At 36.1% G+C, this 14,164-nt stretch overlaps 1 protein-coding gene across 1 annotated transcript; it reads right to left on the reverse strand.

The window, feature by feature from the left end:
- Window positions 1-548: 548 nt before the first annotated feature.
- Window positions 549-13,034, reverse strand: LOC140725561 (uncharacterized). Its single transcript, XM_073041175.1, has 2 exons — window positions 12,941-13,034; window positions 549-5,015 (listed from the first exon to the last, which is right to left on the reverse strand). The coding sequence occupies exon 2, from the start codon at window positions 5,009-5,011 to the stop codon at window positions 3,737-3,739; it is 1,275 nt and encodes a 424-aa protein (XP_072897276.1). The 5' UTR covers window positions 5,012-5,015; window positions 12,941-13,034; the 3' UTR covers window positions 549-3,736.
- Between the last annotated feature and the right edge of the window lie 1,130 nt (window positions 13,035-14,164).

A 14,164-nucleotide genomic window follows, 5' to 3' on the forward strand; every position in this document is an offset into this window, starting at 1 on the left:
CAATGGGGAAGGTCAGATGCAGATCATGCTGTGTTTCGAGTTCAACCCTTTCCTTATATAGATCTTCACTAGGTCTTACTGATGACGCTTTATCTATCTCTCTAATTTTATTTGTAATCACTAAAAGTTCCGCTTTGATTTTCCTTCTTAAACCTGCTGAATATGAAATTATCTGTCCCCTAAGAAAGGATTTCATTGTATCCCATATAACCAAATTTGACATACCTTCCGTTGTATTAAGTTCAAAGAATAAAGAAATTTGCTGCTTGATAAAACTAACAAAAGTTGGATCTTGTAACAATACGGGATTCAATCTCCAGTGTGACATTTTCAAAATGTTATCAAAGAGCCTCAAAGTTAATTTCAAAGGTACGTGATCCAACCGCGCAATGACGTCATATGCACAATCAGCAACGGAATACAACAATCGTGTATCTAGAAAAAAATAATCAATTCTTGAATTATTTTTTATTTTTTTATTAGTTTTTCAAAACATTTTACAAAATTAAAAACCCCAAATCCCAGTGAGGAGCATTAATACAGAGCAAGGTTAAGCATACAATAACAATATGCTACAAAGGAAGAGAATTTAACAAAAAAGCACCTAAATTAAAGACAAATTTCTTGAATATTTTTGATGAATGTGTGAAGAAAAAGAAAAATCTTTGTCATTGGGGTGTTTATATCTCCAGCTATTGACCAAGCCGTATTCTGATAGAAAGGAATATTTTTATAGGAATATTTGCTTTATTAGAAAGCAACGAATTGGTTGATGACCTGTCAATCGATGGGTTAAGACAACAGTTAAAGTCACTGCCTATAATCAACTTATATTCATTTAGATCCGGGAGCGTGAAAAATAGCTTCTTAAGAATTTCAGGACTGTCTGAATTAGGTGCATAAACTCACACCAAAGCTATCTTTTCGCTGCATAATAAACCAGTGACAATTAAATATCTTCCAATCAAATCAGTAACAGTATAAAAATGTACAAAAGGGATTTGAGAGTTAACAAAAATAGATACCCCTCTAACTTTATTTATTGATAAAGAATGAATAAAGGGCCCTTCCAGAATTAAAAAACCTGTCCCCGTACATGAGTTTCTTGTGCAAAAATAATATCTGCATGAAGTGTTTTTAATTTCTTAAAAATCTTTTTACACTTAATAAGATGGTTCATGCCATTCAAATTCCAAGAAATTATATTAATCTTATTAGCATCCATGTTTAAGAATTAATTTAAAATTTTATAGAGAAAGCTATTGCGCAAACGCAAACTAGATCCAAAGGAAAGCAACAGCACTGACTTGACCAGAAGTAACGACATGATTGATACAAGATATAACCTCTCAGAACTGCCCAGTCGAGAAAAAAACTATTCTAATAGCCCCACCCCTCTCCCCCAAAGCCCGAGAAGCAATCCAATAGGAAGATCGCATGCTAAACCTATGACCTTTAACCTCAGTCTCCATTTTGCAGCTGTATTAACAAAGTTATATGTTTACCGCACCGATCTTAGACATAATAAAAGAGATGAGCAAATTTCAAATGTTGTAATGTTATGTCTAACAATAGTTAAAACATAACTGGCGACAGCCATCTTAAATTCATCTAAAGTATATTAATCATGTATTCAGAAAAGAATAAAGCCAAGCAAATAATATATTATGACTGAAGTTTTTTTTTAAAAAACTTACAACTCATGCAAAAAACAAGTATGTATATATATATATATATATATATCAAACCCAAAGCTATATTAATATTAAGGCAAGTGAGAGAAAAAAACTAAATCAACCAGGTCCTGTGTGGACATATAAAATGTGGAACAGATTTTCTTCAAAGTAACTGTAAATATATACTAATTATTAAAAAATCAAAAAAATTAAATCAGCCAAGTCCTGTATGGACATACATAAAGCATAAAACAGACTTTCCTCAAAGCATCTATAAACATCTCCCAGCTCGGAATTACCTATTCAAGTTACATTCAGCAAAGATTTAAATCCTTTAATAAATTCCCAGCCTTTGTCTGGAGGTTTAATCTTTTGTGGCTGAGAGTCAGGTGGAAAAATTATTAGACGTGCTTGATAACGTACGACGGGCGACATTTTCTTTTATATAATTCAACCATCAATTCCCGGTATTTCCTTCTTTCGGCAAAAATCTCAGGAGCAAAGTCCTCCACTATACGAATTTCTGTTGTATTGTAGATTAGCTTACCCCTTTTCCTTGCCTCTTGGAGTATAGCTTCTTTGGTTGTAAAATAGTGCAAGCAAAGTATGAGTGGTTGTGGATGTAATTTGGTTGAGGGTCTAGATCTTGGAATTCGATGAGCTCTATTGAGTACAGGGTTTGCTTCAAGAATCTCATTAAAAAGTGAATATAGTATATCTGAAAAGAACCTTTAACAGGTCACCAGTTTCAGTATTTTCAGGCAAGCCCAATATACGTAAATTCCTCCTGCGCATTCTACTGTCTAAATCAATTGTTTTTTTCTTCGTTCTTGATAGCTCCAAAGTAACATCATTAATTTTCTTTTCCATAGATGACATCTTCAATTCTTGCTCGTTAATAGTTTGCCTGAATGATTCCTGTTCCTTCTCAATTCGATAAGTAGTCTGTTTGAGCGTCTGAAATTGAAAATCCAAATTCTTCAAAGATTCTTGAACAGTAGAGAAGGATTTTTCAAGTTTTCTGTTAGCATCTGTCAGTTTATCAATCTTAGTGTTAAGCGAACCAAATTCAAGTTTCATATCTTGTATTCAAGAGAGTATTTTTTCTAAAGTAAAAAGTTCCTCCTATTTCTTTATTTGTTCCGTTGGTTCCGTTTCGGGAAGGGTCTTGGCACCTCTCAATTCAATACAGGATTGACTTCCTGCCATCGTAGTTAAGTCATAAATCCTTCAACAAAAATAATAAATCTTCAAACTTAAAACGGATCGATCAGTGGAACGTAAGGTATAAAAAGTAGAGCCGCAGTGAAAACGCAACTCACTCCATTCGCTGCAAAATGGAGCAAGAAGTTTTTTTTTAATCAAGGAAAGTTCAACGATCTTTGAAGTGCATTCAAATGCATTAGCAGGAAGACTGGAGATCATGTTAGAGTCCAGTTTCAAGCGAGTTATTTTTGTCAAATTGTTCAAAATCCCTTCAGGCAGTTCAAAAGGGAGCTGTGAAATACTATTTTGCATTTACCACCCTCTAGTTTTTTGGTACTATTCCTATGCAAGTGAGGATGCAAAGATCATCACCAGAGGTGCAGAAATATCTTCTCTCACTTGCTATAGTAACCTAGCGTACACACTGTTTGACCCGAAGGTCCTACCTATTATGTGTTGAAATGCCAGATATTGTTGTCTGTTCTGTTAGTTCAGTTGTACCGGGAGTAGCTAACTCCATAATCAAACTAGGTGTTAAAGTTTCTGGAGTGGTGGTCTGTTCTGTAGTCTTTGTGGTACAGGGAGTAGATAACACTGTAGTCGTAATATGTGTTGAAATGCCGGATGTGGATGCCTGTTCTGTTGTGAGTTCTGTTGTACTGGGAGTAGATAACACTGTAGTCACAATAGGATTTGAAGTTTCTGTTGTGATAATTCCTTCTGTTGTAAAGGTATTCACGGCAGTTAATAACGTAGTCATCAAAGTTGCAACTTATGGAATAGTAGTTAGTGCCATTGTAGTTAAACAGATAAATTCTTCCTCTTTTAAAAATAGAATAGTCAATCCAGCTCTATCAACATAACAATTTACTCACTGATTTTACTCTCCTTTCATTTGCCTTCATCCACTTTCTCAGGTATATTAGTTGACAGTTGCAAACAAAGGTGTTATTTAGCAGATCGAGTCCACGGGGAGAAAGAGACCGCAAATTATTAAAGGTTCCATTAGGTATATTAGACAACTGATTATTGGCAAGATTCAGCTTTTTCAACTTGGATAATTCTTCAAAAACTTCATTGTCCAACGTGCTAATATTGTTTCCTTGCAGCTGAAGATCACTCAATTGTTTAAGGCCACTGAAAGCTTTCTTTCCAATAGTTGAGATCTGGTTCTTGCTCAGTCGAAGTTTAGTCAGGTTAGACAGTTTACTGAACACATTATCAGGAAGAGTGAGAAGTTTGTTTTCTGTCAAGGAAAGTTCAATGAGTTTTGGAGTGAATTCAAATACATTAGCAGGAAGACTGGAGATCATGTTAGAGTCCAGTTTCAGGCGAGATAATTTTGTCAAATTGTTCAAAATCCCTTCAGGAAGTTCTGTGATGGAGTTTGACTCCAAAAACAACTTTTCTAACATAATAAGTTTAGAAAAAATGTCAGATGGGAGATGTGAAATACTATTCCTACTCAAAGAAAGCTCAGTGAGTTCTGAGAGATGGTCAAAAATACCTGTTGTGAGATTAGCAATCTGATTATTGTGAAGTCGAAGAACTTTGAGTTTTCTAACATTATCAAATATTCGTGGAGGAAGATTCTTTATCTGATTTCCTCCTATATGCAATTTTTGAAGCTGTGAAAGTTTGTCAAATATTCCACTTGGAATCTCGCGTAAGCTATTGTCAAACAAACGCAGTTCCTCTAATTTCAGAAGTTTATCAAATAATCCCTTTTCTAGATTCTTAATACGATTTGTTGTCAGGAAGAGATTCTTCAGTTGTGGAAGGTTGTCAAAAACCCCAACATTCAATGTTTCCAGTGAGCTACCATCTACCTCAAGATGAGTGAGATTACTGAGACCATCCAGGGCCCCAATTTCTATTGTCGATATTAAATTATTCATAAAATCAATCCTCTTCACTGTTGCAGGATAATTCTTAAAGGCTCCAGATCTTAATGTGCTAATATTAGTATTCATCACGTGTATTTCTGTTACATTGGAAGGTATATTCGCTGGCATTTCCTTCATGGATCTTTTGTTACAAACAAAGACTTCTTTTTTGAATTCACAATCAGAAGAGCAAGTCGCAAAAGTGCACAGAGTCAGAATACCCAAAAACCATTTGGAAGTCATGTTCCTGTGAAGTAAAAAGATAAGCGTGTTTAGAAAATAAGTACTTCATATTTATGGAGTGGACTGATATTAGAATATAATGTCTGTTTTAATTTTATATCAGTTTCTTAAATAATAATACAGATTAAATTTCTTCAGACTCTAGGCACATTTCCTCTTTTATTCCTCATCAGATCTATCATCACTGTTCTTCATGTATGTATATCATCCTATCATCACTGTTCTTCATGTATGTATATCATGCCTTGTTGGTTTCTTTAATCATACTCACTGAGGCCTTCAAATATTCCTTTATCATTGTCCTAATTCCCTTCTTAAACACCTTCCTGGCCACCTTATAACTCCTCAGAGCCCTGTATGATCTATGCTTCCTAAACCTCAGGTATGTTTCTTTCTTCCTCTTCACTAGATGTTCCATATCTCTTGTCAGCCATAGTTACTTCACCATAATATCATTTCCCTGCCTCAATGAGGCAAACCTATCCTGAACCACGGACAAGAACCCTATAAGAGAAGCAATAAAATAGCAACAAGTTTCCAATAGGGCAGTTATGAATCATTAGATTTGTGCTGTTGGAGGGGAGATTGGGAGTCAAAAACCAAAAAATTCCACTCATGTTCACTCTGGATCTGCAAGAAAACCCAGTTGTCCTCCTTTCCCGATCTCTCTCTGTAAAATCGAATTCTTTTAACCTCCAAAATGACATCCATTTCCCTGTTGTGCAATATGATTGAATCTCCATTCACTCCTCCCTCTGACTCCACGTCACAGATCCCAACTACTCAATGCACACTGACACTTTTCCTCATGTCAGTTTGGTTCTTCTGCTGTTCAGCTTTTTCATTCAGATTCTTGACCGTCGTTGTGATTTGTGTAAATTCTCTCTGTCCTTTCTGTCCAGACTTCGTATAATTTTAAATTTTACTATGGATTGCTCAACCCTCACTGTTCTATGAAGAATGAATGCAACTTCTCCACTACACACAAGGCAACCAGCATCCTTCTACACTGGAATGATTCCAGTACATTTCAGTTTTTTTTTAAATTTATTTTTTTATTGAAGTTCATCATCAAACAAACATTTCCATAAAATGTATTTCAGACATTGTGCATATATATCATATAATCATATATGTCACAAATCTCCACAAAGTATTTATCTGAGGTATACACTTATAGAAAAGAGCGGAAGGAAAAAACAAGCACAAGGAAAGAACTATGTACAAGTAGGGAGTGATTCTTTTCTTTTTAACAACAGATTCATTGATTTGTCAGAATAAAATCAGGCCTATGAGGCATTATGTAGGTAAACCATTTTTCCCAGTATGAATCAAATTGTTCCAGCTTATGATTAACAGATGCTGCTATCTTCTCCATTTCGTAAACGTCCATTGTAATTTCCATCCAGGTATTTAAATTTGGGCTCTCCTGTGATAACCATTTCCTAGTAAGAGTCTTTTTACCAGCCACCAACAGTATAGTCATTAAATATTTATCTCTTTTCAACCATTCGAGGTATATATCCAAAATATATGGTCTTACTCTGCAAGGGTATTTCACATTTAAAGATGTCTTGTAGGGCATTGTGTATCCCCCTCCAATAGTTTTTGATAACAGTGCAGTCCCAAAACATATGATAATGATTTGAATTTTGATTTCCACAATTTCTCCAGCTAACAAGGAGGTTACTATCATAATGGGATTTCTGAGAGGGTGTAATAAAATATCTTATCAAGTTTTTCCATCCAAACTCTCTCCATTTCCGTGAACTGGTACACTTCCATTTATATCTCCATATTATTGCCCATTCTTCCTCAGATATAATTATCCCTCCTTCCTTCTCCCATTTTGTTTTAAAATATAAAGTCAAATGTGTTTTAAGATTTGACAACCCCTTATACATGCTTGAAATGATTCTACTACCATTATCTGAATTATATGCTTTTCTAAAGAGCTCTATCAAGCATGTTATTTGCCTTGGTTACATTTTTAAGCGTCTTATTAACATATTGTCGCATCTGTAAATACCGATAAAAATCTTGTTTTTCTAATAAGTGTTTCTCTTTAAGCATTTCAAAACTGAACAGTGTTCCTTCTTTCATTATGTTGCAAAGAACTGTTATTCCTTTAGCTGTCCAGTCCTTAAATCTAGCATCCAATTTATTTGGTGTAAAATCTGAGTCATATGCACACCATTTAAGAATTGCAATATCGTCCTCTAGAATATATTCTTTTATACTAGTTTTCCATATTTTAAGTGTCAATTTTACCCATGGGTTATCAATAGTATTTATGGACCTTTGCTGTTTGTTATCAGCTAAAATTGCTTGTATGGGGATGGGAAGTACCCACTCCTCAATGTTTTTCCATTGAGCGTCATATGATGGGTTGCACCAACATATCACAGCTCTCAACTGTGCTGCAAAATAATAATCTCTAAGAGAAGGTAAGCCCCATCCCCCCTTTTCCTTTGCTAACTGCAAAGTTTTGAGACAAACTCTAGGCCTTTTACCCTGCCAAATATACCTTGATAGCATCTTGTTCCATTCATTGAATTGATTTTGATTAATCTCTATTGGTAGGGTCTGAAAGAGATATAACAGTCTGGGCAGTACATTCATTTTAATAGACTCAATCCTTGAACTGAGACTGAAAAAAGGAATTAGGTTCCATCTTGCTACATCTTCCTTAATTTTTTTTATATAAAGGCCGATAATTACATTCTGATAATTTTGCCAAATCTTTTGGCATAATAATGCCCAAATATTTGAAAGACTGTGTGCTAAGCCCAGGGGTATCTACTTTCAATTTCTCTTGGTGGGCTATAGTAATATGAAAGTAATTGGGTTTTATCTATGTTGATCTTGCATCCTGATAATTGACCATATTGTTCAAAGGATTGCATCAATTTAGGTAAAGAGTATGTTGGTTGCCCTAGACAGATCAAAATGTCATCTGCGTAACAAGCCAATTTATGCTCTGTCCCTTTAATAGTAATTCCCCTGATATCTTCATTTTGTCTGATGTATTGAGCTAATGGTTCCAGATATAATGCGAAGAGTAGCGGTGACCATGCACAACCCTGTCTCATGCCCCTTTCTAGGGTAAGACTATTTGATAAATATCCATTGATTTTAATGCTAGCAGTCAGGTTGTCATATAATGTCTGTAGTTTTAATAATTGTGTCTTGGAAACCAAATGTATGTAAAACTCTGTAAAGAAAATTCCAATTAACCAAATCAAATGCCTTTTCAGTGTCCACACTCACCACTATTGCTTCGATTTTATTTTTTTGTATATGATCCATGATGTGAAGTGTCCTTCGTATATTGTCTTGTGTTTGGCGTTGTCGTATAAAACCTGTCTGATCATTGTGTATCAGGATGGGTAGAAACTCCTCTAATCGTTTGGCCATGATGGAGGTAAATTATCTATAATCTACATTAAGAACGGATATTGGTCTAAATGACCTGCATTCCATTTTATCCTTGCCCTCTTTCGGTATAGCTGAGATTATCGCTTCCTTCCAACTGGGTGGCATTTGTGCCTTTTTTAGAGCCCAGTTCAGTGTGGGAAGTAAAACAGGAATTAACTCATTTTTAAATTCTTTGTACCACTCTGCCATATACCCATCTGATCCTGGTGACTTGCTTAATTTAAGCCTACTAATTGCAGCTTTTAATTCAACTTCAGTTATGTCAGCAGTCATCGTTCTATTTTGTTCTTCACTTAAAGTGGGTAACTCTAGAGAATTCAAGAAGGTGTCAATTTGGGTTATGCTTCTCCCTGGAACTTTGGAATATAAAGTTTTGTAAAACACTTCAAAAGCTTCTTGAATTTCACTTAGCTTATTTTTTATCATTTTCGTTCTTGGGTCCTTAATTCTGTGAATTGTATTTTCTGCTATCATTTTTTTCCAGTTTTCATGCCAGTACTTTCATAGATTTTGATCCATTTTCATAATGTCTCTGTTTCAGAAACATTAAATTTTTCCTGATTTCTGACGTAGCCAAACTATTAATTTCATTCCTAATTTTTCTAATTTCCCCTAATGTATCCTGTGCCAAATTCAATTTGTGTTTTTTCTCAAGTTCCTTCAGCCTATTTTGTAATTCCTCTAATGTTTTATTTTTTTCTTATATGAAGATATCGCTGTAATTTTCCCTCTGAAGACAGCCTTCAGAGTATCCCATAAAATGGGAGGTGAAACCTCTCCATTATCATTAAATTTTAAGTAGAGACCAATTTCTTTTTTAATTTGTTCCTTAAAGTACGGATCATTGAGTAGACTCGAATTTAGTTTCCAAATAGTATTCTTTGGTTGTAGGTCAAAATCAACAGATAAATATATAGGTGCATGGTCACTTACATCTATTATCCCAATTCCACAGGTGTTTATTTTGTCTTTGTCTTTTCCAAATGTTATGAAATAGTCTATTCTTGTATATACAGAATGGGAAGCAGAATAATGAGTGTAATCCCTTCTGTCGGGAAAAAGGTCCCTCCATATATCAATTAAACCAACATCCTCAAAAAGTGTATTAACTTTCTTATGTAAAGATTTTGTTTCATAGGTTTTTCTATTGGAAGGGTCTAAGTTTGGTTGTAATTGTAAATTTAAGTCTCCCCCACATATCAGGAGTCCTTCTGTTTCCGCTACCATAATATCAGTAATTTTCTAAAAGAAACTAATATCACTTCCCGGAGGTGCGTATATATTCAATGTAAATTTAAGTCTCCCCCACATATCAGGAGACCTTCTGTTTCCGCTACCATAATATCAGTAATTTTCTGAAAGAAACTAATATCACTTCCCAGAGGTACGTATATATTCAATAGAGTAACTGAATTTCTGTCTATAATCTCCCTTACCAGAATATATCTGCCCTCCTTATCTCCCATTTCAAATACTTTTTCAAAATTTAGCTTACTTGAGATAAGAATAGCAACTCCTCTCCTATTCCTGATTTATATGAGGAGAAAAACAAATTAGTGAAGCCCATTCTCTTTAGATTTCTATGCTCATTATCACATAAATGAGTTTCCTGTAAATATACTACATGGGCTTGTTCTTTTTTCATTTTGGATAAAGTTCTATTATGTTTGATTGGATTTAATAGCCCATTGACATTAAAAGAAATGAATTTTAATTTGTCCTTAGCCATCTGTATTTATCTGTCAATGTATCATTGAAATTAGCAGAATAAAACTTAATCGATCTACTCCCTGAACAAATAAGAACCAGGAAATGCAAATAATAACAAAAATGGCAACGAATGTGTGATTCCAAGGCTGAGGTCTCTGGTAGATGACCCTGCGTTGAGATAGAGGAAATGTCTAGCTGTGGGGGATAACCCCTTCTACTTGCAAGTTGAGGGCCCCCATTGCAGTATTCATAAAAGTCAGTGACCAAATCCATTACACAGAAAAGATTTCCCTGTGTACTCCTCATATATATATACACAGACACATAAATATATATATATATATATATATAGATATGAGTTACATACATACACGTATATGCACACATATATATATTTTCATTTTGGTGGGGAAAAAGGAGTAAGTGAGCAAATAAAGAATAACAACTAAGTAATATAGAATCCACATTATAATAAGTATTTCTCGAGATAGGCCTATCACCATCTACTTTTGCTTCCGTTTAGCTTCTTAACATGTGTGAAGTTAGCCAAACCTTATGGCTCTTCTGGAGAGGGTGAGGGCTGTCTTTGGAAAACTCCCAGTCGCATCCTAATATACTTCTCTCGGCCTCATCCCGTCTCCTGCCTTCTTGATTCTCGCACTATTTCCCAAGGGGAGCGGGATAATTCCTCTGCCAGGCTTTCCCTCGGTTTGATCACGCTGACGGACAACCCTCTGGCCTTCATGTCTGTAGTCGCCTCTTCCGCTGCCTGATACAGTTGGATCCCATCTCGATAAAACACTTGATGTTTAGCAGGGTACAGAGTTTGAAATCTAATCCTTTCTTGCTTTAGTATTCACTTTACTTCAGAGTATTCTTTACGTTTCTGCAGGACGGCGGGGGAGCGGGTAATTTTGGTCGAAATATATTAATTTATCATCTAAAAACACCCTCTTCTTACCCCAGGCCCTTGGTAGAATCTCCACCTTGGTACTGTACCGAAGGAACTTAATTATTATTGAGCGTGGCTCCTCTGCTCTATCTCGGGTAGGCTTCGGGACGAGCGCACGATGTGCTCTCTCAGTTTCCAGCTCCATAGTTGAGGGAAGTTCGAGCGCATCCCGCAGCAACCTTCTGACAAACGCCGTCATGGACGAGCCCTCCGCTCCTTCGGGAACGTTGTATATTCTGATATTTTTCCGCTGTGATCTTCCCTCCAGGTCAAGCAGTTTACCGTCTTGGTGATTTAATATTTTTATCATCTTACTCAGTATCCATTCCACGTTTTGAACGCGATCTTCCTCCTTCCCAATTCAAGTCTCTGCCACCGCTATTTTCTGATTGACGTTGGTGAGCTCTGACTTAATATCATGTAGCTGCTGCTTTATATCTTTCTGGAACTCCCTTATCTCTTTCAGAATTTCGATCATATTCACCGCTTCACCTGAACGAGGCCCAGTGTCCACCTCGCTAGCACGTGGTCGGGTAGGAGAGCCGCTCGCTGCACTCCTCTCATCTGCAGGCTCCGCAGTGTCGCTTTTTTTATTTCCATTCTTTTTCCCCATTCTTGCCTCTCTTATCCGTTCAAATATTTTCAAAAAATATTATATTTGATGGGTTAACGGAGCTTAATACTCATTTTTCCGGAGGAGCTAGTGACTTAAGCTGCCATTCTCAACGATGACGTCCCAGTACATTTCATCTTCTGAGTATATCTCATTGAAGGTGAATCTCATTGTAAGTATCAGGCCAGGAAAGCATCTAATTAGAGGAACATCTGCAGGTGATGGTGATCCCTCATCTCTGCTACCTTTGTTGAGGTTTTGAAAGGTGCTATCAGAGTATTCCAGGCAGGTAACACTGGGGATTTTGGAGATGGTACGCACTGAAACCACTAAATGCTGTTTGTACATAATGACCCTTTAGAGTGCTGAATGAAGGCAAGAGTGGGCTGATTTGCCCAGGATGCTCTTGAATTGTTTGTAGCTGCTTCAGACATGTGGGGAGTGTTTAAAGATCAATTTCACAGAGCACAGGAAAGGTGCGTTCCTGTTAGATGGAAGGACAGGGATAGTAAGATAAGAGATGTCCAGAGAGGAAATATATGTAAAGCTTCAGAAGTTAGGATCAAATGAAGAGCACATGAGGAGTTTAAAGAAGCCTGAAAAGAACCAAAGAAGAGAATAAGGAAAGCAGGAGGGGTCATGAAAAGACATAACTCTTTGTAGCGGCATTCTTCCAGACAGGTGAAGACTCCTCCACTCCTGACCTGTGGCAGTAGTTTATCGAAAGAGTTTGGATCCTCATAAGGTGAGTTATTCACTGTTGAATACAAAGTCATTCTGTGCAACTAGGAAATGAATGAATTCTCACAGCCACTGCCAGACAGATTTAGTTAACCCATCTCCCAACAGAGAACCTCACTTTTGGACTGTAATTCTTTTTTAAAACCATCTTCCTTCCCCTATATCTAAGATTTCTGCTCACACAAAGCAACAACTAATAAATAAGTGTTCACAATCATTTCATAAGTGAAAAAATATCTGTACATGTCAGCACTTAACAAATCTATTTAATGGATTCATAAATTGCTTAAAACTCTATGTTTAAAATTCAAAATAATTGGAGAGGTTTACTAACTTAGAGTTCATTTCAATCTAAAAATAATTAATTATCTTTCAATCAAAACATAAAGGCATAATTTTTTATTACCTACACATTTTTAAGATAAACCCTCAAAAGTCTTAAAATAACAATTGGTATATTCAGTTATGTAGTTACCTTATAAGTGAGAAAAATCCAGAAGAAAGGAATTTAACAACCTTGTCACAATTTACTTCTACACAACTGGGAAAGGCACAGCTCCTCTGCTTCTGAAAACTCTTGATAAGGTTGTTTACCCCATTACTGTGTTTCCTACTATACTTCATTTGATAAGCACCATAGCAACTAAAGATAATTTCAAAACCTGCTAGTGAAATGATTGGCCGGAACATGGGTGTCAAAGTTTCTTCTCTTCTCCTGAGATATTGACCACTGTAGAGGGCATACAATTTGGTATCCTTCCTTGGTATGAGACAGGAACAATTCTCAGGTTTTAGTGCACACAAGAAATTCTACAGGCGCTGGAAATCTTGAGGAATGCAAACAAATTGCTGGAGGAACTCAGCAAGTCGGGCATCATCAATGGAAGGAAATAACCAGTCGATGTTCCAGGCTGAAATGCTTCATCATGAGTCCTGTATCTTGGAGATTTAGTACCAGGATGACTGTTGACTTCTTGCCACAACGCCAAACCTGAAATGCCTGCGTGCATGATGCTCACAGTTCAGAATGACAGTCATTCTCAACCATCTCAACTGACCAACACAACCATGTGCTTGCATTGAATTAGAATGCAAATTCTTCCATGAATGCTCATCTTTACTTTTAAGTCTTAACTAACATGTTGCACACTTAATTCAATTTTTTTCAATGGTATTAGTGCAGAACTTGTCTGCCAAATGTTAGCAGGAATAGAATTTAGTCAATATCAAACTAATCTCTTTTATATCTCCTGTATGGTTACTTCTAACTAGATAACTACAATAAGTTTGTGGCCTAAGGTAGAAGAAGCCAATTTTAGAAAACCTAGCACATTTATTTTTCCAGATAGTTCCCTCCTACATGTACACACTTAGTCCAGCGGTCATGGACCATAAGAACCTTGGACCTCCAGGAAGTGTCCACAGAAGGGGTGATTGATATGTTTGTGGCCTAAGGTAGAAGGAGATGAGTTATACAGCTCTTGTTATATGCACATGCAGGTCAACTCTTTGAGAGATTATGCAGAAAGTTTGAAGTTAATAACCCATTTCCTTCAATCTTAGGCCATGAACTTATCAATCACCCCGATGAGTTATTTACTAAATATTTAGTTTTACAAAGAAGGAATCCATATGTTCCAAAACTGCTGGACTAAGTTGAAAAATAAATGTGCTAGGTTTTCTAAAATTGACGCCTTCT

This window comes from Hemitrygon akajei, chromosome 3 (genome assembly GCF_048418815.1).
Source record: "Hemitrygon akajei chromosome 3, sHemAka1.3, whole genome shotgun sequence".
In the NCBI taxonomy this organism is placed as follows: Eukaryota; Metazoa; Chordata; class Chondrichthyes; order Myliobatiformes; family Dasyatidae; genus Hemitrygon; species Hemitrygon akajei.

Bases quoted from the DNA above. Each gene is read 5' to 3' on its own strand.
- LOC140725561 (XM_073041175.1), bottom strand. From the start codon at position 5,011: ATGACTTCCAAATGGTTTTTGGGTATTCTGACTCTGTGCACTTTTGCG.